Below are 25,608 nucleotides of genomic sequence, written 5' to 3'. Positions count from 1 at the left end.
TTGCATTTGGTTTGCTAGTATTTTGTTGAGGATCTTTGCATCAATGTTCATCAATAATTTTGGGCTGTAGTTTTCTTTTTCATGTGTCTTTGGTTTTGGTGTCAGGGCAATACTAGCCTCATTAAATGAGTTTGGAAGTATTCCCTTCTCTAATTTTTGGAATAGTTTGAATAGGATTGGGATTAGTTCTTTAATTGTTTGGTAAAATTCAACACCGAAGTCATTAAGTCCTGGGCTTTTCTTTGCCGGGAGAACTTTTATTACAGTTTCAATCTTATTATTTGTTATTGGTCTATTCAGGTTTTGGATTTCTTCGTGGTTCAATCTTGGGAGGTTGTATGTGTCTAGGAATTTATTCATGTCTTCTAGGTTTTCCAATTTATTGGTATATAGTTGCTCATAGTAATCTCTAATGATCTTGAGAATTTCTGCAGTATTGGTTATAATGTCTCACTTTTCAACTCTGAGTTTATTTGTCTTCTCTCTTTTTTCTTAATCTCACTAAAAGTCAATTTTGTTTATCTTTTCCAAAAACCAACTTTTTGTTTTGCTGTTCTTTTGTATTTTTTTATTTCAATTTCATTTATTTCTGTTCTGATGTTTATTATTTTTCTTCTACTAATTTCAGATTTGGTTTGCTCTTCTTTTTATAGTTTTTAAATGCATCATTATGCTGTTTATTTGAAGGTTTTCTTCTTTGTTAATGTAGGTACTTATATCTACAAACTTTCCTCTTAGACTGATTTTGCTGTATCCTGTAAGTTTTGGTATGTTGCATTTCCATTTCCATTAGTTTCAATAAAATTTTGAACGCTTTTCTTAATTTCTTCATTAACCCACTGGTAATTCAGGAGCACATTCTTTAATTTCCATATGTTTGTATAGTTTTCAAAATTCCTTTTGCTATCGATTTCTAGTATTATTTCATTGTGGTTAGAGAAGATATTTGATATGATCTCAATTTTTTAAAAATGTTTTAAGATTTGCTTTGTGACCGAGCATATGGTCTCTTTTGAGAATGATCCATGTGTGGAGAAAATGTTTATTCTGTAGCCATTGGATGAAATTTTCTGTAACTATCTATTAGGTCAGTTGGTCTATAATGCAGATTAAGTCCAATGTTTCTTTATTGTTTTTCCCTCCAGATGATCTGTCCAGTGCTGAAAGTGGGATGTTGAAATCTCCAGCTATTGTTGCATTTGGGTCTATCACTCTCTGTAGCTCTAATAATATTTCCTTTATATATCTATGTGCTCAAGTGTTAGGTGCATACGTATTTACAATTGTTTTATCTTCTGACTGAATTGACCTCTTTATCATTATATAATTAATTTCTTTGTCTCTTTTTATGGTTTTTGTCCTAAAAACTATTCTGTCTGATAAAAATATAGCCACTCCTGCTCCTTTGGTTTTCCATTTGCATGGAATATCTTTTGCTATCCCTTTATTTTCAGTCTATGCGTGTCTTTATAAGTGAAGTGTGTTTCTTGTACACAACAGGTCATTGCCTTTTATTTGTTTTTAATCCATTCAGTCACTCTATGTCTTTTGATTGGAGAGTTTAGTCCATTTACATTTAATGTTTTATTGTTAAGTAAGGAAATACTCCTGACATTTTGTTTTTTGTTTTCTGGTTGTTTTGTGGTATTGTCTTCCTTGCTTCCTTCCTGTCTTCCTTTTTGTGAAGGTGTTTTTTCTCTGATGGTATGTTTTAATTTTTGCTTTTTATTTTTTGTGTCTCTGTTGTAGGTTTTTTGATTTGATGTTATCATGCAGTTTGCAAATAACAACTTATAATTCTTATTTTAAACTGATGACAACTTAACATTGATCACATAAACAAACAAGGAAAAACTAATAAAAGCTCCATACTTTAACTTCATCCCCCATACTTTTTAATTTTTAAAATTTCTATTTATATCTTATTATGCTATCTATGCCTTAAAAAGCTTTTCTTGTTATTATTTTTGATTGGTTCATATTTTAGTTTTTCTACTCAAGATATGAGAAGTTTGCGTCACAATTATAGGTTATAATACTCCATGTTTGCCTATGTACTTACTATTACCAGTGAGTTTTGTACCTTCAGATGCTTTCGTATTGGTTATTGACGCTCTTTTCTTTCAGTTTGAAGAAATTTCTTTAGCATTTCTTATAGGAAACGGCAGTGGGTTCTTTTCGGGCCCACAGTGGGTCTAGAAATGCCACCCAGGAACTAAGTCTTGGAATTGAGAACTTTAGGATTCTGCTTGGTGCTTTATGTTACTGTGGCTAAGTTGGTACCCAATTTGTAAGACAAAGTCCTTTTACTCTTCCCTCTCCTTTCGTGAAGCAGGAGTCTCACCCCATGGCCACCACAGCTGGGAAGGTGCTAGGTCACACCTGAAGCCAGCATGGTACTTGGACTCACCCAAGGCTTGTCGTGAGTACTGCCTGGCTATCACTGATGTTTATTCAAGGCCCAAGGACTCTTTAGTTAGCAGGTGATGAATCTTGCCAGGACTAGGACCTTCCATTCAAGGCAGAAAGTTCCCTTATAGCCCAGTGTATGTCTAGAAATGCCATCAGGGAGCTAGGACCTGGGTTGGGGGCTTCAGTACTCTGTTTGGTGCTTTATTTTACTGTGGGTGAGCTGTTATCCAAGTTGCAAGACAAAGTCCTTTCTATGCTCCTCTCTTCTTTTTTAAGGTAGAGGGATGGAGTTTCTCTCTCAAAGCTGTGAGCTGTGCTGCCTGGAATTGGAGGACGGGTGATGCAAGCACTCCTTTGACCACTCCAGCTGGTGTCTCACTAGGTTATGGCACTCCAAGACTACTGGTTCGGAGCTCAGTACAGCACTAGGACTTGCCTAGGAATTGTAGTCCTTGTGGCTTAAATCAGTGGTCCCCAACATTTTTGGCACCAGGGACTGGTTTTGTGGAAGACAATTTTTTAATGGGCAGGGTGGAGGATGGTTTCTGGGTAAAACTGTTCCATCTCAGATCGTCAGACATTAGTTAAATTCTCATAAGGAGCATACAACCTAGATTCCTCAGATGCACAGTTCGCAACAGGCTTCCACTCCTATGAGAATCTAATGCTGCAACTGATCTGACAGGAGGCGGAGCTCAGGCAGTAATGCCACTCACCTCCTGCTGTGCAGCCGGTTTCTAACAGGCCACCGACTGGGACTGCTGTGCAGCCCAATTCCTAATAGGTCACAGTCTGTGGCTTACGGATTGGGAACCCCTGGCCTAGACTGCCTTTCGAGTTTATTTAGAACCCCAGAGAACTTTAACCCACACTGGTGATGCTTGGTGGAACTCAGGTTCTGACTGCTGGGAAGGACAATTCCCCTCTGGCTAGAGCTGTTCTAAATGTGCCCTCTGTGGGCACTGGCTGAATTCTGTGCCATGTTGCTTTCTGCTGTTACACGGCATCACTGACTTCCAGTGCAAAGTCCCACAATCACTGTACTTTCCTTCTCCCAAGGGCACAAATTTTCTCTCCACACCATGTGGTGACCTGGAGGATGGGGGAGAGTGGTGTTGGCAATTAAAGACTTTCTTTCCTACCCTCTTCAGTGCCTCTTGTCTTGATATGTTTTTAAAACAAAGTATTGTGATTACTCTTCTGATTTTTGGTTCTTATGAAGGTGCTTTCTTGTGTGGATGGTTGTTCAGTTTGGTGATCCTGCAGGAAGACAATCGCTGGAAGGTTCTATTTGGCCATCTTGCTCTGCTTCCTCCTCATCCTTTATTTCTTTCTCTTGCCGATTGCTCTGGCTAAGACTTCCAGTACAATGTCAAATAGAAGTGGTGAAGGTGGGCTTCCTTGTCTTGTTACAGTTCTTAGAACAAAGGCTTTCAGCTTTTCCCCATTCCATAGGATGTTAGCTGTGGGTGGTAACATAAATGCCATATATAGCCTTTATTATGGTGAGGTATGTTCCTTCTGTATAATAAAGTGCACATCTCTGAATTATGTATTACTTGCATTGTGGGTGCCAAGAAACTATTTATACTGCCTAGAATATTAACCTTTATTATGCCTAAAGAGTTCGTTAGTCAAATGTTGGTTTTGATGTAGACCTCATAATTTAAAATTCAACATTTAAATTAAATAGTTTAGCATTTTTTAATACCACCTAAAAACAATATATTGATATAATCTAGAAAGTTAGATCAATGTTAGAAATGAAGTTTCACGGTGTACCTTTCCAGATTCATCATTAGCATTTCGTATTTTTACTTTTAGCTTTGATTTGAATGTTTCACAGATGAATTTAAATCTACACATGGTTATACCATAGCATAATATTAATAGGCAGTTCCCCTAAATTTGGGAACATCGCCTTAATGTAGTTGTGATGTTTTGAGGCTTCATAGTTTAAGCCCATTATACTATTATGGAGTCTATAGAGCAGGGTTATGGGGAAAGGCTTCAGAGAAGAGCTTTTTGTTGCTAGTATAACTTTATTTACAGAAACAACAAAAAACCCAAACTTATTTGAAGTCTGCTTAAATATTACTGTTAAATGTGAAGTATTTATATCTAAGATTCATAATCATATGAATGTCAACATTTAGTTTTGAGTAGAAAAAGATAAATCATTACTGTGAGTTAAGAAATTTAAATGGCAATGTGTGAGGGAGCTTGTAGCATGTCCATTCCACCCTTTCCATCTCCACCCTCCCCAGAGTTTCTTCCCCAGGGTGCCCTGCTTGTTGCTTTATTTTGGTATCTCCAAGATGGTTGGAGATACCTGTCCAGCCTCTGGTGTTCTGCGTGGGGTCTTGTCTTCTTTCCATTCCACTCAGGCTCAACTCCAGACTGGAACATGGTTTGGGAAGCAGTGGGGATAGCCAAGATGGTTGTCAGTGGGTGGCCCAGCAGTTCCTGTCCCAGGAGTGGCCACAGACCAGGAGTAGTGGTGACTGTGCATGTGGCCAGCCTGCTGCCATTGTCTCATCTTTGTCAGGGCCCTCTCTTTCACGTTACAGCATCTGAGGGGCAGAGAGAGGGTTGGGGCCGACAATGCCCCTGCAAATTTTTTTAAAATAAAATTTAGATGACAAGTATATATCATATATGCAGTGACCAAGCATATAACTACTTTACAGTCATCTAACTGCTGTAGCAATGATATGTAACTACAGTGTCAAAACACCCTGACAGTTTTCGGAAACCCAAAGTGGAGACCATCTGCCATATCTTACTTTTTCTTTAGGTACAATACCCAAATTCATATTCATTTTGCTTACACATGAATAGTTTCAAATCTGTTCACATATGGTTTAAAGTTTTTGTCCCTATTGTCTTAACTCAGGCTTGTGTAACTTAAAATGAGCCTGAGCGTGGGTCTACATACAGCAAGATGTGCAATAAAAACACAATTTTAGTGCTACTTTCAAAATTCATGCTATTAAGAAGGATGCTGTTTTCAAAGCTGAAAAGATCATGAAATGGCTGACTTACATATCAGAGGTTGGATAATTCCTTATTATTGAGGTGTTATAGTTTCTATGTAGTAAATGTCTTCAAATATTAACTGAAAGATCAGTGAAGTGTTTTCTCCTTTGTAATTCCAACTTCATTTTGTTTATTCTGAAGATAATTAATATTTTAATTGCAAAAGAAATTATAGCATTGGAAAATTTTCTCTATATGGAGAATAACAATGAACGCAATTTACCAATTAGGGAACCATTTCAGGAATTGTTGGACGGTGAATTTTTCTGCAGTAACTATGTTTCAGTTGCAATGCAGTATGCCCAGAAACAATCCATTTCAACTTCCGAATGTTTGATTTGGAAAATTTGTTTGATGAGTATTCAGTTAAACACTTGGATACAAGCTCTTTCCAGAAGGTCACATCTCTACCATTTATCTTGGAATGTTTCTGAAGACATTCTACTCATTTTATTAACTCTACCTACTTCTGTTTTTGGATCTCTAATATGATTATAGACAATATCAACACAGAAGGCTTTGATTTAGACTCTAAAGGTTAGAGCTTTTGATCTTGACATGCCTTAAGTTGGGCTTCCAGTCAAAATTGAGGTCACTTCTCCTTTCAAATGGCAAGTTCTCTTGAATGAGTGCATAGTGGAGTTGCAGAAATTGAAAGGCAGTAGCCGCTTTCACTTTACATTACACCTTCTCCAATACAATCTTTTCCATTCTCATCAAGTCTGAAACTGTGAACCTTTATTCACTTATTTGGAACACATCCGTTGCCAACGGGACATTCCTTTCCTCTTCTATTGATTTTACAGCCAAATAGAAGCAGCTCAGTCCAACACATCCAAGGTGCTTGGACTGTACTTTCATTTAACACAGGAATCTGTCCAGTAAATTCACAGAGAAAATGCCTTTATGTTAAAGTCAAAGAACTGAGTTAGACTAGCATCTTGTACTTCAAAGTCCTGTAGCCTTGCAATCATTCTGAGGCTATTGTCTATCATGTGCAAATTCAATTGTCTCAAGCCACAGATCTTTAACTGACATCCAGACTTCTGTTCCAACAGGGCATTCAGCTGGTGTAGCAGTTTCTGAGAGTCAGGTGTCAGTACCTCTATCATCTTGATAGTGACTGGGGCTCAGTGGTAACCACCCTTCTTGGGCCTGCCCTCATCTCACCTCACAAAATCCAATCTCAGAGGCCTAGGAAACAAAGCAAAGAGAGAGACCCAGGGAACGGGAGCCTGGGTGGATGTCTCTGCAGAGCCACCTAGATCATATTGCCCTCCTCAGGGTCAGCTTGGAGCTGAAGGGCTCAAAAGGCATTTTGATATTTGATTGCATATTATTTCATACTGTTATTTCAGAGTTTTGTGTGCACATATTGTTTCTTCAGTAAGTCTAATGCTTTATAAGCATAGCAACCACATCTGACATTTCCATGTCTCGCACATTGTGTGCTTGGACAGCTCTGACTGGAATATTCTTCCCCTGGTTGCCCACATGTCTAATATAGTGCTTTGTGTTGTGTCAAAACCTAATGCATATTTGTTGAATATTTAACACGTGCTGATTTTAGGTTAGTAAATGTCTTTTCGATAATTGATGATTTTTGTTATACCTAGAGATTGAACACTTTGAAAGCAGCCTTAGAAAATGCATTTCAATTATTCTTTTTCACCCCCTCCTTCTGTGCCCAGGACAAAACTCTGCATGGATTAAGAACTTGGTAAATATTACAGATGAAGCAACAGGTGGATTTCAGGCACACATAAGCAAATTGAATTTTTTAACCCTCAATCAGGACATGTGGTTTAATTTTGGAGGATTTTATGTATATACCAAACAGCCTGAGAAATGTAGCTTGAATTGAAATATATTAGAATACATGAAGACTAACAGAGACAGTAGGAAAATATGTTTGTCATCAGAACTGTTTCAGAAATCCAAAACACCAACCTACCTATTCCACCACTTCAGGTGATCCAAAAAGACTGGGAGTAAACATGTTTCGAGTGGTTCAATGTGTTGTAATTTATATCTATGCATTTCAGATATTAATTGAAACAAAGGTGGGTTAAACTATTGAATGGTTGTTCTGTCTTATAAACACATTTAAATAATACTTTTCTACATGTATTATTATATCCTTTTCTGATCTTTTTCAAGGATCTATTTTATAGATGATTGCTATGGTCTTCCTTATATTAATTATACAAATTTGTTTGTAGATCTAATAACCAAGATTTGATGGCACCAAATTTTTCTTCATATAACAGTTATCTCAGCCTTCTCAGCTATGCTTCAATAACCTGGTGTAAACCATTTACCATTTCAGAGTTTTGCAATAGAGGATAAATATAGCAATATGTTATATATTATTTTCAAAATTGTATTTTAATTGCTTTACTGGGACAATTATTGGTAACTTTGAAAAAGAGTTAAAAAAATCAGACATTAACAAATGCTCCAGGATTTCCGTAGTTTCATACTAGCTGGTACTGCCCTAGCCAATCCTTGTTACCTCTTATTTGAACTATGGCAACAGCTTCCTAATGAGTCCCTTGCATTTAGTCTCTCATTGTTCTAGTACATTCTATATTGCGTGTTCTATTTATCTTTATGAAGAAAATTTTGACCAGGTTGTTTTTGTCTTCAAAGGTTTTAATAGTACCTATTTGTTACTAAATTTGGAACAAATCTTAGCCTCTTGTGCAAAGCTCAATATCCATCCTTCCTTCCTTTGTCCCTCTCTCCCTCCCTCCCTTCCTTCTTTCTTTCTTTCTTTCTTTTTTTTTTTTTTTTTTTTTTTTTGAGACAGAGTGTTGCTCTGTCACGCAGGCTGGAGTGCAGTGGCTCCAGCTAGGCTCACTGCAAGCTCCTCCTCCCAAGTTCATTTAGGTCATTCTCCTGCCTCAGCCTCCCGAGTAGGTGGGACTACAGGCACCCTTCACCACGCCTGGCTAATTTTTTGTATTTTTAGTAGAGATGGGGTTTTACCATGTTAGCCAGGATGGTCTCGATCTCCTGACCTCATGATCCACCTGCCTCAGCCTCGCAAAGTGGCTAGGAGCCACCATGCCCCCTCATCCCCTTCCCTCTCTCTTTCCTTTCTTCTAAAATCTGGTAATGTCTTCATTTCTCCCTCACTTTTGAAGGACAGTTCTGCTGGATAGAGCATTCTTGATTGTCAGATTTTTTTGTTCTTTCAGTACTTTAAATATATCAGCTCAATGCTTTCTGGTCTCCAAAGTTACTGATGAGAAACCTGCTGATAATCTTATTGGGGATCCCTTGTATGTATGAGTGACTTCTGTCTTGCTGCTTTCAAGATTCTTATTTTGTCTTTGGCTTTCTACAATTTGATTATAGTGTGTCTTAGTGTGGGTCTCTTTGAATTCATTCTCTCAGAGTCTGTTGAGCTTCTTGGATCTTTTTATTCATATCTTTCTTCAAATGTGGGAAGTTTTCAGCCATTATTTCTTCAAATAATCTCTCTTCTCCTTCTGAGACTCCCACAATGCATGTGTTGAACACTTGCTGGTGTTCCTAAGGCTCTATTCAATTTTCTTTACTGTTTTTTGTTGTTGTTCTGCAGACTGAATAATTTCAACTGTCTTGTCTTCCAGTTTGCTGTTTCTTTTTTCTACATACCTGAATTGGTCTTTGAATCCTCCAATAAAATATTCATTTCAGTTATTGTAATTTTCAGCTCCAGTGTTTTTAGGTTTTCTATCTTTTTATTGATATTTCTACTTTGTTTTGGTTTTTGATTTTCTCCACATCTTCCTTTATTTTCTTGAGCATCTGTAAAACCATTGTTTTAAAGTCTGTGTTTAGTAGGTCTGTCATGCAGTCTTTTTCAGGGATGATTTTAGTTGGTTTATTTTCCCTCTCCTTTGAGTGAGCCATATTTTCCTGTTTCTTTGTATGATTTGTGATTTTTCTGGTTGATAACTAGACATTTGAATCTTATCACATGGTTACTCTGGGAACCAGATTCTCTGGGTTTGCTATGTTTGTTTTATTGTTGTTGTTGTAGGATGTTTGTGTTGAGGATCAGTTTGAGATGTAAATTTAAGGTCTTCTTAGGCCTTTTATGAGCCTGTGCCTTTCCCTGGGCATGTATGGCAACTTTCTAAATTTTCCTGTTTATTTAATTGCTTTTATGTATCTTTTTCCTTAAATGTCTCACTACCCAAAGGAGAAAAAGAGAAAAATAAATAAATAAATAAGGCACTGGCTCTTTAAATCTCCTGGGAGCCACTTCAGCCAGAGAGAGGGCCTGCAAAAATGGTGTGTGTGTGTGTGTGTGTGTGTATACACAACAATAGCTGCTTGCCTTTGTGTTTGTACCTCCATGATCAGAAGCAGCAATTAGTGATCAGAACACAGATCTCATATATTTGAAAGACAAAGTCATTATTGTCCACCCTGTTCCCATATGCTGCCTGCAAGCTGCTTTAGGAACACAGACATGGCAGCCTGCCACAGGGACATGGGATGAGGAATTGGTAACCACTATTGAGCTAAGAGTTAACATGAACTGAAATTAACTGTAAGTTACCTTCCAAGCATTCGTCTGGAAGTTGCAAGCACTAGAGCTCCAAAATAGCAATATCAGACAGATTTCAACTGTGCAATTGTTATCTAGGTGGGAGAGAAAAATTCCCTTCTCTGCTATCTTCCTAGGATCCCCCTATCTCTAAATTAAATTTTTTTGAGATGGAGTCTCCTTCTTGTTGCCTAGGATGGAGTACAATGGTGTGATGTCTGCTCACCACAACCTCTGCCTCCCAAGATCAAGCGATTCTCCCACCTCAGCCTCTCCATTAGCTGGGATTATAGGCACACACCCAGCTAATTTTGTATTTTTAGTAGAGACGAGGTTTCTCCATGTTGGTCAGGCTGCTCTCGAACTCCTGACCTCAGGTGATCCACCCACCTTGGCCTCCCAAAGTGTTGGGATTACAGGCATGAGCCACCGCACCTGGCCCCCCCCAATTTTTTTTTTTTTTTTTGAGACAGGGTTCAGGGTTTTGCTCTGTTGCCCATGTTGGAATGCAGTGAAACTTACTGTAGCCTCAAACTCCCAAGTTCAAGCAGTCCTCCCACCTCAGCCTCCCAAATATCTGAGACTACAGGCACACATCACTATGCCTGGCAATTTTTTTTTTGTTTTTTCATTTTTTGTAGAGAGACGGTCTTGCTTTGTTGCCCAGGCTGGTCTCAAACTCCTAGGCTCAAGCAATCCTTCCTCCTTATACTCCCAAAGTGCTGGAATTATAGGCGTGAACAACCACACCCACCCCAAAATATTTTTTAATGCCTCTCTTCTGTTAGACATAAGTTTAGTAAACAAGATATGTAAGTCATTGACCCATGATATCTACAGGATGCTGCAGACATTATAAGACGAACACATAAGTGAAAATATGATTATAGATTACGATAAATGCTATGAAGAAAAAATATGTGATCTGGTATCTTATCCTACAGTAGATTGCTACAACCAATTTTACTCAAGCATGGGATTCCTCTGAACTCCTTTCTTGTCTTAATCCTTCTCTTCTAATTATTGTTATTTATAATTTATTTTTGCATATATCAAATAATAAGTTTCGGCAACTATCATTCAGGATTTTCTTAAAAGCTAACATTGATTTACAAAGATTTTCTTCCTCCAATAAACATATATCAGATTTGGCCAAACCCCAGTACAAGAAAGACTCAGCTGCTTGGCCAAGAAAAACTCTATCTATGTTGTGGCAAATATTGGGGACAAGAAGCCATGCAATACCAGTGATCCTCGGTGTCCCCCCGATGGCCGTTACCAATACAACACTGATGTGGTATTTGATTCTCAAGGAAAACTGGTGGCACGCTACCATAAGGTAAAATTAATTTGCAAATAATCCAATTAGTTAATATCTAAGGAAATAAAGCGGGCAAGGAGAAAAATACGTTATTGATAATGATAAGCATACTTTAGAAATCAAGTAGAGGCAAAGCATAGAAAGTAATGATAAAGTGTGGAAAGCTCCTATAAAGAGGCTTAAGGGGTTCCGTGTGCATGTAAGAACACAGGAGTGTGTTTTTAGGAGTGTGTGGGAGTCAGAAAGTGCTACATGCATTATGCTGCACAATGTTGCCTTTTGGACTTTGTTTTTTTAAAGACATACCCTGGCAATGGGTCTAGGCTAGAATGAAAAACTGCTTACCACATAAACTCTGTCTTGAGGAGAATGGAGCAAACAAAGTTCCTTGCCAAGGAAAACAGTTAAGTATACTTGGCAAACAGAAGTAATCTATTTTACTCCCATGTCTTATAAGACTCCAAAGGGTCTTTATAGATAAAGATACCCATGTACACATCTGTAATGTGGAGACTGAACCAAAGGCTCAGTTTAGCCGGAATGGCCTCTGGTTCTCTAAAGCAAACTCTTTTCCCATGAAAACAGTGATCATAGATTAAATTGGTACTAAGATGTGAGCTTGCACTTTTTCCAACACTGTGATGTCCAGATCAACTTCCTAAAAGAATTTTTTTTTCTCTTTCTCTTCTGTTTATTGCAGCAAAACCTTTTCATGGGTGAAGAGCAATTCAATGTTCCCAAGGAGCCTGAGATCGTGACTTTCAATACCAGCTTTGGAAGTTTTGGCATTTTCACATGCTTTGATATACTCTTCCATGATCCTGCTGTTACCTTGGTGAAAGATTTCCACGTGGACACCATACTATTCCCAACAGCTTGGATGAATGTTTTGCCACATTTGTCAGCTGTTGAATTCCATTCAGCTTGGGCTATGGGCATGAGGGTCAATTTCCTTGCATCCAACATACATTACCCCTCAAAGAATATGACAGGTAATGTGTGATCTTAAAGATATGCAGGCTGATGTAATCAGAAAAAAAAAAAAAAAACCCATGTTTTTCTAGCTAATGCATACTCCTTAATACAATGTTTTCCAGCTCTTAATTTTTGAACATCTAGTTGTTAATATGCTATAGAATCAATCTCAGTCTAAATTGTTTTGTAGATTTATTTGGTTTTATTTATCTTGATTTTTTTTTCAAAATATATGACTTCTTACATACATCTCTCCTTTCTTGGCTTCTTGGTGTCATACTTTAACTGATTTCCTCTCACTTCTCTGTCTTTACCAGCATGTTTTACTGAAATTAATAAAACATATAACTTAGAGAGAGTAAAATGTGAATACGAGTTTAAAATAGTAATAACAATCATGAAATCCCTTTTTACTTTCCCATTTCAAATGATATTTTCAATTTATTACTTCCAGGAAGTGGCATCTATGCACCCAATTCTTCAAGAGCATTTCATTACGATATGAAGACAGAAGAGGGAAGACTCCTCCTCTCACAACTGGAATCCCACCCATCCCACTCTGTAGTTGTGAATTGGACTTCCTATGCCAGCAGTATAGAACCACTCTCGTCAGGAAACCAGGAATTTAAGGGCACTGTCTTTTTCGATGAATTCACTTTCGTGAAGCTCGCAGAAGTTGCAAGAAATTACACAGTTTGTCAGAAAGCTCTCTGCTGTCATCTAAGCTACAAGATGTCTGACAACCTAACAGAAGAAGTGTATGCCCTAGGGGCATTTGATGGACTGCACACTGTGGAAGGGCGCTATTATCTACAGGTAATATTTTGATGTCAGAAGAGTTACTGGACAAAATAAAGACACTCAGTTAAATATACATTTTAGATAAATAATGAATGATTTTTTAGTATATGCATATCCCGCTTTTGGGGATTTATGCATCCTAAAACTTTTGTTGTTTACCTGAAATTAAACTTGAGCTGGGAAGCCTATAAATATAGGCTAAATTTATTTGCTACATCTTTTTTTTTTTTTTTTTTTTGAGACAGAGTCTCACTCTGTTGCCCAAGCTGGAGTGCAGTGGCACACAGTTCTCATGACTCAGCCTCCCAAGTAGCTGGGACTATAGGCAAGCGCCACCATGCCTGGCTAATTTTTTTTTTTTTTTTTGTATTTTAGTAGAGACTGGGTTTCACCATATTGGCCAGGGTAGTCTTGAACTCCCTGAGCTCAGGTGATCTGCCCACTTTAGCCTCCCAAAGTATTGAGACTACAGGGATGAGCCACCAAGCCTGGCCTATTTGCTAAATCTTGAAATCTTAGATGTCAGTTAGATGTCAGTTCGATTTTAAGCTGATTGGGGAAAGGCAGAACATTTACTTGCAGTAGCAGTATTAAAAATAAATATTTAAATTACAGATAATTATAACAGTTCATTGAAAACCTGTTTTATTTCCTCCTGAACAAATTAAACCATTTTCCCTATATGTTCACAAATACCTATCTTGCATTATAAAGAGTTTGACGCTAAGTATATCCTGGATATGAATGGAGTTGACCACCAAGATTGTTCAATGGAATGATTTATTGCTGCAAAGATCCAATCTCTCATGCTCACAAGTGGCCTCCATGGTCCTCTAATTCTACTCTTCTCTTCCTTGGTCTGGCCCTCATCTTATCTCACTTAACAGAGCTTCCTGTTGACAGTCTGACAATCTCAGCTCCATCCAGTCAGTTCCCTACACTGTAGTTACAGAAATCACAAAAAGCTGTTTTTGATTATAATACTGTCTGGCTTAAAATTCTTCACTGACTTCTAATTGACAGATCAAATTTCTTAACATGAAAGATATACGAAGTCTAGATGTGTGGTCCCTTCCTATTCTCCATCCTCTAATTTCACTTCTACTTACATATATCCTGGTCTTCTGCAATATTGAGATATTTTCCTGTTTCCTATTTGCTAGCACCTGCAGAATCTCGAGGTGTTTGCACAGATTGTTTGGTCCTTTATCCATGGCAAGCCCCACCTACTCATTTTCATAGCACTTTTCAGGTGTTATCTTCACCAAGGAGCCTGCCTGGATATTTCCCAAGGAGCTACTCCTACCTCCCCAGCTGAGTTAAGTACCTCCTTTGTGTGCTCCCAGAGCACCATATGCTTAGCTTTATCAAAGACATACTATGTCATAGTATTCACATACTTATTTGAGACTGAGAACCCCATGAGTGCTGAAATTATGCCAACTGCACAGTATTTTGTTTGCTCTATGATAACTACTCTATCAATACTTGTTCATTTTAGCAAGTGAAGGCCTACTATATGCCAGGTATTTATTTAGTGTTAATGATATGAAGATAAATAAGCATAGATTCTCCTCTTGAGGAATTAGTAATGGAGAAAGACATTTGAACAGATAGTTTTAGCATAGGTTGGCATGTGATAGTCCGTAGAATGCACATTTTGCTGCAGGAGTACTAAAGAGCTCCACTTAGATTAATTTGGGAATGCAGGGAAATTTCTGGAGCTGATGCTATTATCCAGGTGAAAAAGAGGAGGAGGGGATTCTTTGTGGTGTGAAGAGCATGAACAAGGGTGTGGATGCAGGCAGGAGCAGGGTCTGCAGGGAAAATCAAGCAGGTCCGTGCTACTAAGGCATAGCTTGAGAAGCTGGGGTTGGTGGGAAATAAGCCTGGGGACAACATCCTGTCCTGCAGGATCTTACCGAGCACACTTAAGATTCAGCCTTTATTCTGCGGGTGATGGTCAGCTGGTGGAAGTGGTCCAGTGAGGGAATGATGTGGTCAGATCTGCCTTGGAGTGTATCATTTTTACGACTCTGTAGATGATGGAACAAAGACCCAAAAGACTAGATTATTAAAATAGTCTTATTAAGGGTCTGGACCAAGATTGTGTTTGTCGGAATAAAAGCAAAGCATGGAGTCTAGAAATATTTAAAAAACGGAACTCAGTGGCTAATTTGATGTGGAACAGGAAAGCAGAATGAAGAGTCCGGAATGTGGCAGGTTTCTGGCAAGAATGGCTGGGTGGGTGAGATGCCTCTGACAGATCAGGAGGCAAGAGAGGAGCAGACTGGTTGATAGTGGGTAGAGGCTGAGTTCAGTTATAGATACGATGGTTTTGAAGTAGGTATGAGACATTCAGCTGGACCCAGCCACTTGGCTGTTGAATACTTTGGTGTGATGCTTAATGGAGGTACTAGAATTAGAAATATTGTTTCGAGAATCAGCAAGATACAAGGGGCGATTAAGCACACAAGAGTGAATGACACTGCAAAGGAGACTGTACTGACAATAAAGAACTATTGACAAGGTAGAACCTTTAGGAGCTTCAGTATTTGGGGCAGGAAAGGACAGAGGACAAGAAACCTGCAAATACAATTGAGAAATAAAAAATAATTTAAAAAGAGAACATCTGGTAGATGCAAGGAAGTAGAGACTCTTGGAAGAAGGAAATCGGGAGGTGTATTAATGCAATACATTGACATTATTAGCATTTTTGAGTATAATTTTGGCAGAATTTTCTGAGCTCATAATGATAGGATGATGGGCAGATTATATTGGGTTGAAAAGTCAAAAGGAAGTGAATGCATTTTTTCCCCAAGAAGTCTTATCTGAGACAAGAAGAAGAGAAGCAAGACAAGGGCTTAACAGAGACTCATGGTCAGGAGAAATGTGTGTGTGTGTGTGTGTGTATGTTTCTCAACAAATGAGAGAGCCTTGATTGCCTTTGTAGGTCTAGGAGAGAGAGCTACAAAAGAAAAAATATATAAAATATGAGAGGAATCAGGCCAGGTGCGATGGCCTGTAATCCCAGCACTTTGGGAGGTCAAGGCGGGCAGATCACCTGAGATCAGGAGTTTGTGACCAGCCTGTCCAACGTGATGAAACCCTGTCTCTACTAAAAATACAAAAATTAGCCAGGCATGGTGGCAGGCACCTGCAATCCCAGCTACTTGGGAGGTCGAGGCAGGAGAATTGCTTGATCCTGGGAGACGGAGGTTGCAGTGAGCTGATATTGTGCCACTGCACTCCAGCCTAGGCAAAAGAGTGAGACTCTGTCTCAAAATAAAATAAAATAAAATAAAATATAGGAGGAATCAATACTCCTACTCAGTGTTCCAAGGTGCTGGAGGAAAGGGGGAAAAATAGTATCATGAACACAGGTACAAAATGTCCAACAAGTGGAAATTAAATGAATTATATGGTATATTATGGTATATTATATGGTATATTATATGGTATATTAACATATGTAGCCTTATATATGTGACATACATGTGGTATTATATTGCTATATAAATTTTTATAATTGAAGTATAAATTGTGATGTATTATTTTTAAGTTTAAAAAGGTTGGTCACAAAACAAGAGGGTAATCTCTTAGCTCTTCTTCCCTCCTTTTCCTTCCTGCCTCCTCTACCTTTTCCTACCTTTTTGCCTCCCCCAGAGTCTCGGCTCTTCCTAAAGAGAGTTGTGGGAAGTTCTTTCTTAGTGTTGTGAGGTAGGTTAGCTTTGTCAGGTAAAACCAAGCTTTCTGTTTATCTTGCTAGACGGTGATATTCCATTTAAATGATTGGTACCAGTCATGTTTTGGAATCTTTCTATTTAAAGATAATAATACATATTACTTGATATTACCAGCAGAATCTGGGAAAATACCCAGAATCAAGCATATTAATATATCTATTGGAAAACATGGGACTAGTCACCTTAAATAGCTTGAATAAAAATGTTATAGCCTTATGTTAATTCAAGTTAGGTCTTAATGCCAATGTGCCAGTGGGTTACAAAAATCCTTTATTTTCAGAGGATTTTGGATTTTGGTATTGAAGATAAGGAATTTTGGTATAATATTATATTTATAATTTTTCATAGTCTAACTGTGATGATATATTATGCTTGAAAAATCTTGATTATCACCAAAAGCCACCTCCAATCCAAGTGAAGAGAAACAAAGAGAGGTAAAAGTGAAATAAACCCCTATCTTGCCACACAGATTTTCTAAGCATTCTATAGTGAATATGCATACTTTTGTTTATATCAATATGTCATTGCAAACTTATTGCTTTTATATTTTTTCTTTGTTTTTCCTAAAGTTATTAGTTGCCTTATTTTTTAAAATTTAGTTAATTTTCTTTGACTTTTTGTTAAAACCCCATATCTTCCAACGGCATCTCAGAATAATTTTCCCACAATATCATTTTCATAAGATTATCTAGAGCTAAAAATAATAACCTTTCTCTGCACTGGTTTCCCTCTAGTCCTTCTGCACAGCTGTCATATTGAGATTTCCTTTACTGTCATCCTAGGAATGCTCTCTTAGCTATTTCCTTGCTTTGGGTTCTCTGTTTTTCTCCTTCTACCTTTATTTGCTCCTTCTGTTGGAGTCAATGCTGTCTAGTTACATTGCTCTAATCTGAACTGGCTGCTCTTCATGCCTTGTACATGATAGGAGTCATCCTGGAATCTGCCTTTATCCTCGTGGTGAAGATTTTCTTTTTTTACCACTTCCCAGTGTGGATTTCCTGTTTTCTGTTCCCCATCTTCCTTGTTTTGGGCTTGTGCCCTCTTTCTTGTTGTTAATAGTTTCCGGAAAGAGACTGATTGGGATGCAAGATTTTTGAGACTTACCAGTCTGAAAGTGCCTTTCCTCTTAAATTTAGTTAAGTATTTCCCTGGGCATGGAATTCAAAGGTGGTTATAACTTTTCTTCAGGATTGTGAATGTATTATATCCTCACATCTTATGTTGCTATTGAGAATTCTGAAGTTCTTCTGATTCTTGATTCTCTGTATGTGTATTCCTCATTCTGCACCTTCCCCAGAATGCATGCAGAGTTTCTTCCTTTACATTTTCTTTTTCTCTTTTTCTGAAACTCTTATTATTGGGATCTTTTGCCTCTTGGATTGGTGCTCTAATTTTCCGACATTTTCTCTGCTATTTTTTACTACTTTATTTTTTCCCTCTACTTTCTGAGAGATTTCCTCCTCTTGATCTTCCAAATCTTGTACTGAATCTTTTATTTTTGTTAACATGTTCATAATTTCCAAGAACTCTTTTTTCTTGTCTTCTGAGTTTTACTTTTTCTTCAACACTTGTTGTTTTGAGCATGTACTATTTTTTCTTCTCTCTCTGAGGCTATTTAGTAAACTTTTTATTGAAGCTCCTTCCCCCTGCTTCCTTTAAGTTGTTTTTATCTGCTTTTTTATTTGCTTTTTCATGCAATAAGTTTTTCTCACATATCTGGTAACTCTTGGGGATTACCAAAAACTCATAGAAAATTCTGAGCATGTGAGTAACACTTGCCAATTTTGAGCTTCATGATAGAATGACCTAGCTGGACCTTTTGCTGGGGGGAAATCTAAGGTAAGTCTCTTTAGAGACTTCCTCTTGGGATGGTCATGTCTCGCAGTTTTCAAGATTCTTCTAATTTCCTTCTTGAATCAGTTGTCTAGTTTAGGAAATAAAAATACAGGATCTCTAGGTAAATTTGAAGTTCAGATAAGCATTTTTTTTTTTTTTTTGGTTGAGACAGTCTCTCTCTGTTGCCAAGGCTGGAGTGCAATGGCACGATCTCTACTCACTGCAACTTCTGCCTTCTGGGTTCAAACAATTCTCCTGCCTCAACCTCCCAAGCAGCTGGGATTAGAGGTGCATGCCACCACACCCAGCTAATTTTTTATATGTCTGGTACAGATGGGGTTTCACCACGTTGGCCAGGCTGGTCTCGAACTCTTGACCTCAAGTGATCCACCTGCCTCGGCCTCCCAAAGTGCTGGGATTACAGGCGGGAGTCACTGCTCGCAGCCCAGATAAACATCTTTTTTTTTTTAAATTTTTTTTATTTTTAAAGTGTAAGAATGTCCCATTCAATATTTAAGACATACTTATACTAAAAAATTATTTGTTGTGTATCTGAACTTCAAATTTAACTGGGAGTCTTGCCCTGTGTTTTGCCTGGCAACCCTATTCCTGAAAGATAAATCCCTGGTGGCAGCATTAGGGAGCCAAGTGGGGAAAATGGCCTTGCAAGGTGTGGGTGGGGGTTGAGGGGGAACGTTTTCAACATTCAGTATTATTTATTCAGGTAATCCCCTTCAACTGTGTCTCTTAAACTTTCATCTAAAGAACATCCACTTTACACCCTCTGGAAATACTGTCAGTTATTTACTGGAGTAGGCGAGGATCAGTTACCCAATTTTTTGGAGGACTTAGTATGCAAGGCATCCTTCACAACTTTCTGCTCATTTTTTTTTTTCCTTTGACTGCCACAACTTTACTCCTAGCTCTAGGTACAGAGCAGTCCCAGTGATTAAATCTTTGAGTATTTTGCAGTGTAGATAGGGTTGATTCTTGGCTCTTTCTACTGTTAGTTTAGAACTTGGCTTTCCTAGGTCTGCTAAATCAGTTACTACTTTTTCTATCAACATCCTAGTTTTTAAAACTGTGCTGTTGTCTATCCTATTTTCCTATCTTTGTGGGCTAAAAAATTAGTGTTCTTTTTGAAGGATTGTAGAAAATAAAATTGAAGCATGTGTTCATTCTACCTTTACCTGAAAGTTACTTCTATCCCATCTCAATACACTTGCACTGAAGTGATTACTTTCCACCTGCAAAGTGGAAAAAATGAGACCAGTTAGTGGCTACTGCTTTAGTCAAGCAAGAAATGAAGGTGACTTGGAATATGCCGTACAGATGGCATTAAATGAATATGGATCTCCTTTTGGAAACTTTTCACCTGCATGGTGAGATGACTCACATACTTAGATTTTATATTCAATAGCTACATACTATAGTGGAAAAAAAACTTAATGGAGAAGTGTTTCAGTTCTTGCACAGATATAGAGGACATGACTTTTCCAGATTACAGGGATTGCCTCTAGGTCAACTCTGGGGTTCATTACAACTCTGAAGCTCTTTTATTGTGTGAAACAGGCAATAAGATACGATTTACACAGGTGCCTAAATTAAACCTTTAAACACATTTTAAATTCTTGATAATTAAAATCATTAGTAACCTGAGAATATTGAAGATATAATTGTTCATGGCTATAGGCCAAGGATCTGATTGCTTTTACGTGGCTAATCTTTTTGACAGTGAATTGCACGAGGCACTGGGGCTTAAAGTCCTTTATTTTTATTATTAGTTGTATTAATTATTCTGTAATAAGCTGGATGACTCTAATGAAGAAGTAACATTATTTTACCAAATAAAGTGGCATAGGCATTTTTCTAGATCAAGAGAGTATTTCAGTTGACTTTCTCATTTTTTTAAAGAGCATCTAGCATTTTATTTAATTATTTATTCTATTTTTATCTTTAAAATTTACCCTAGCTTTATTGTCATTAACGAATGAAAATTATATATCTTTACAGTGTATGATGTGATATTTTGATATGTGTATACACCATGAAATGATTAAATCAAGCAAATTAACAAATCCCACATGACTTTCTTATGACTTACTGGTTTTCATGACTTCCCTAGATTTGTACCTTGTTGAAGTGTAAAACGACTAATTTAAACACTTGTGGTGACTCAGTTGAAACAGCTTCTACCAGGTTTGAAATGTTCTCCCTCAGTGGCACTTTCGGAACCCAGTATGTCTTTCCTGAGGTATTGCTGAGTGAAAATCAGCTTGCACCTGGAGAATTTCAGGTAAGAATCTTTGAATATTGCCAATTAGTTTCATGTAAGAGGAAGCACTTTTTGGTATAAAAACCTGCTCAAATGCTTACAAATATCATACAAATTTCCATTTGGAAAGTGTCAGATTGTCCCTGGGGATCATGAAGGACATTGAGCAGGCTGCATTTCTTGACTGGGAATTCTTAACATAGTAATTAGTGTATCCTTGAGAATAAAAAGATATATATCTTATTTTGGGGATTATAGGGAGTTTAAGGTCTTCCACATAGAAAGAAGATTCAACGAGAGTAGTTTCAGAACCAGTCCCACTGGAGCCCATTAGGATACTGGGAAGTGACGGCCTAGGGAAGTTGAAAGGAGTCCCTCTCATCGAGTGAGTCAAGGCTCTGTGTGACGGTAGAAGGAAAAGAGACAAGGAAAAGCTGAAAAAGAGAGAATTCGACAGTGGCTGATGTTGGCAAAAAAGCAAAAACTTTTTAAAGTTCAGAAATAATCCCTTGTTGCACATGTGCTCTGCCCAGCCACATTCTTCCGCTGACTTCCTGCTAGTTCTCCTCTCACTTCCCGTCCCTGGTAGAAACCACTGCTGGGGTGAGGGAGGACAATGGAATGATGAGGTGGTTGTAGTGAGCAAGAGACAGGAGATGACAGATGCTCAGTTCAAACCCCTCTTAGTCAATTGCTTCAGGCCATTGTGAGGAGCAATTGTGGGGAGCATTTATTTTGTCTGAGAGGACTAGGTTTCTCTTCTGTATACTGCCAAATCCACTGGTTTGTGTTTATTAACTCTTACGGCGCCTCCACAGGTAAGTAAAGTAGAAGATATTGATTACAGGCATCTCAATAATAAATGAATCAGTACCAGTTTCATAGCTCCAATTTTTCTCGTACTCGGCAACATTTCAAATTTTTCTGATGCAATAGAATTTGGCCAGCATTTTTGTTTCTTCATTCTGTTATAGTAAATTTTTAAAGTGAGTTATGGGATTGTATAACTTGAATGTAGCCTTTGCCTACTTTTTTGTTTTAATCAGGTGTCAACTGATGGACGCTTGTTTAGTCTGAAGCCAACATCTGGACCTGTCTTAACAGTAACTCTGTTTGGGAGGTTGTATGAGAAAGACTGGGCATCAGCTGCTTCCTCAGGTCTCACAGCACAAGCAAGAAGAATAATGCTAATAGTTATAGCACCTATTGTATACTCATTAATTTAGTAGAATATTGACATTTTCTGTTTTTTACTTGGGATAATTTAAAAAATGATGGATAAGAAAAGAAAGATTGTTCTGGGTTAATATTGTTCTCTAGTATAAGTGAATTACTGATTTCTCTTTATTTAGACGAACACACACACACACCAGATAATATGAGCTTAATAAATTATCTGTTAATGTAGATTTTATAAAAAACTGTATTTGAACATTGGTCTTTCTTGGAAGTGAGCTAATTATATCAAATAAGTATTACAAATCTTTTATGCAGAAGAAATAAAAGCTACGGGTAAAAAACATATCAGAACTATCATAAAATTAACTTACAAGAAGGCTGCTCTTGTTACCACTTTTATTATAATACATATCACTTATTCAGCTCTGTTGAAAATTTCCAAAGATTTTATTTGTTTGCTATTTTAGTTTTTTACCTAAACAATGCATTTTGATTCTCTTGTGGTTTGAATAATGTCTCCCCAAAATTTACATGTTGAAGTACCTCAGAATGTGATTGTATTTGGAGACAGGGTCTTTAAAGAGGTAATATAAGGTCATTAGGATGGACCCTAATTCAATATGACTGGTGTTCATAAAAGAAGAGGTGAGTAGGGCACAACAGGCTCAAAGGGAGACCATATGAAGACACAAAGGAAAAACAACTCTTTACAAGCTAAGGAGAGAGTCCCTCAGAATAAACCAACCGTGCCAACACCTTGATCTTGGATTTCCAGCCTCCAAAACTGTGAGAAATACATTTCTGTTGTTTAAGTCACCCAGTTCATGGTACTTTGTTAGGCAGCCCTGGCAAATGAATCAAAGACCATTCCTGTTCCTCTCTCCACCACTACTGTTTTCTACCATAATCTGAAGCTTCAACAAAAGGCTTACCTGGTAAGAATATTCAGCTGGTCTGGGTCCCCAAGACTCCAACAGACACTCTTAGAGAAGGATTGCTGATGGATTGATAGTGAAACCATTAGAACATTGAATTCCTCTGGAATTAGAAAATGAGAGAATCCCATTTTAAGAAATTAGGTATTTAATCTAGCATTATGTGTTCTATTTTAGTAACAGCAGAATCTCTTGACATTACACAATTCAGTGAAACAAAGAACATCATTTAAGCCAAAACATCTCGCAAAGTGACTAATAGACTCTGAGCACTAATATCATAGTGCTGTGATGATGGACAATTACATAGCACCAATAGCAGCCATGCACTGTGCAAAGCATGCCTTTCTGCACAGGAGAGCAAGGCACTTGCAGCAGTGATCTATGCCAGCAAAACATCATTTTGAGACAAACATTTTTGTGGCAGATGTTTTTCCTAAAAAGTACTATATCATCCAAGAAATATTTGAGTAAAATCCCTTGTGCCTTTGGGTGACATTAACTGAAATTTGCTTTTTTTCAAGACCTAATAGAAAATAAGAAAACCCATAATGTATTTAGAAACAGGAATCCACAGAGCAAGTCTCCATACTCTCATATAGTTTCAATGTAAAACAGAAAACATATTGATGTGTTGGTGATAGGCTTGAATTATTAAAAACTTCAAAAGAATTCTAAATGTTTCTTTTCTGCTCAACATTGACAACTATGGTAGGTCTCCCTTGTGGTGTAATGAATTGTCCCCAAACTAATATCTTAAAACAACAAAGATTTATTACCTTATAGAGTTTCTGAGGGTCAGGATCCGGGACTGGCTTAGTGGAGTTGTTCTGAATCCGGGCCTTTGTAAAGTTGTAGTTAACTTGTCCCCAGGGCTGCCATCATCTCAAGGCTCGGGTAGGGCTGGAGAAAATCTGTTTCTAAGCTCACTCACGGTTGTTACCAGGCCTCTATTCTGTAGGATGCTAGAAAAACTTTCATAAAATGTCATCTGGCTTCTCCTAGAGCAATGATACTGAGAGAGAAAGCACATGAGAGAAAGAACGAGGGAGCTTGGATGTAAGCCACAGTCTTTGAAAACCTAATCACAGAAGTGACATCTCTTCTTTCACACGATATTGGTCACATGGACCAACAATGGCACAATGTGGAGAGAACAAACAGGGTTGAGAATATCAGGAGGTGGGGCTTCATGGGGCTATTCTGGATGCTATCACAGTGAATATATGTATTTATATTTACATATGTATATATTGCAATGTAATTTCAAAAATAGGATTGTTTTCCTTTTCTTTTTGCTGTATGTGATATGTATTTCAAAATACACTCCCAATAGTCATATCTATTAGAAAAGTACTACACTAAAAAACTTTCTATATGTTGTATAATTAAATTAAATAATGTAATAATCTCTACTTTTGGTCAATAGTAAATTTAACTGTTTGCCTTAACTACAGTTTGTGGTAAAACCATCTCCTTTGAATATATACAAAGGACTTTTTTTTTTTTTTTTTTTTTTTTTTTTTTTTTTTTTTTTTGAGACAGAGTTTCACTCTTGTTGCCCAGGCTGGAATGCAATGGCACGATCTCAGCTCACTGCAACCTCCATCTCCTGGGTTCAAGCGATTCTCCTGCCCGAGCCTCCTGAGTAGCTGGGATTACAGGCTGGGATTACAGGCGTGCTCCACCATGCCTGGCTAATTTTGTATTTTTAGTAGAGATGGGTTTCTCCATGTTGGTCAGGCTGGTCTCGAAATCTGATCTCAGGTGATCTGCCTGTCTAGGCCTCCCAAAGTGCTGGGATTACAGGCGTGACCCACCATGCTCAGCCCATGGGATTTTTGCATTCATTTTTCCGAAGCTTACTTTGTAGGGGAACATACATTAAAAAGTAACATAAAATAAACAGCAAAAGTTCCAGAATTATTAATTCATGAAGTGCAACCACTAGGAAAAAGGGTCTTAAAAACATTACCCTCTTTACCTAATTGATTCTTTGAAGAAACCAATATTCTTTTTCCTAATAATCTATTTTATATACAATATATATCAAAAGTATATAAATATATATGTATATAACAAAAGTGAAAGAAACTGACTCTTAATCACAATGTTCTGAATATCAAGAGGAACACTAAAAAAGTCAACTAGAAAATCAAGTCAACGTCAAAAGCTGTTCTGAAACACATCACTTTGATTTTATACTGAAAGCTGATACCTCGAATTTCCTCTGCTTCGCTGTCCTGTGGTTGTACTGGGCGTGTTCCAAATGTGTCACTTTTATTTTTATTTTTTATTAAAAAAATAATTTCAATGGTTATTTTAGATTCAGGGGGTACATGTGCAGGTTTGTTACATGGGTATATTAGGTAATGCTGAGGTTTGGGGTACAAATGTCACCCAGGTGATAAGCATAACACCCAATAGGTAGTTTTCAGCCCTTTCCCTCTCCCTGTTTCCCAGCTGTAGTAGCCCCCAGTGTCTGTTGTTGCCATCTTTATGTATACCAAATGTTTAGCTTCCCTTTGAAAGTGAGAATATGC

At 37.6% G+C, this 25,608-nt stretch overlaps 1 protein-coding gene and 1 pseudogene across 2 annotated transcripts in view; one reads left to right on the top strand and one right to left on the bottom strand.

Annotated features, from left to right (window-relative positions):
* Positions 1–24,467, top strand: part of LOC112622834 (pantetheinase) — a 33,844-nt gene extending 9,377 nt beyond the window's left edge. Inside the window, exons 3-7 of one of the 2 annotated variants that reach the window (XM_025382794.1) lie at positions 11,144–11,336; positions 12,019–12,310; positions 12,748–13,109; positions 20,802–20,972; positions 21,998–24,467. In XM_025382794.1, the coding sequence (XP_025238579.1) occupies positions 11,144–11,336; positions 12,019–12,310; positions 12,748–13,109; positions 20,802–20,972; positions 21,998–22,177 (1,198 nt within the window). In that variant the 3' untranslated portion in view covers positions 22,178–24,467. The remainder of the gene's footprint in view (positions 1–11,143; positions 11,337–12,018; positions 12,311–12,747; positions 13,110–20,801; positions 20,973–21,997) is intronic. The other variant, XM_025382795.1, reaches the window with a different exon arrangement.
* On the bottom strand, positions 5,678–6,563 carry LOC112622836 (annotated as a pseudogene).
* Positions 24,468–25,608: the final 1,141 nt, after the last annotated feature.

The sequence above is a fragment of the Theropithecus gelada genome, chromosome 4, assembly GCF_003255815.1.
Source record: "Theropithecus gelada isolate Dixy chromosome 4, Tgel_1.0, whole genome shotgun sequence".
NCBI lineage: Eukaryota > Metazoa > Chordata > Mammalia > Primates > Cercopithecidae > Theropithecus > Theropithecus gelada.
The sequence above is the reverse complement of the archived record's forward strand: the minus strand, read 5'-3'. Positions and strand labels throughout refer to the sequence as shown.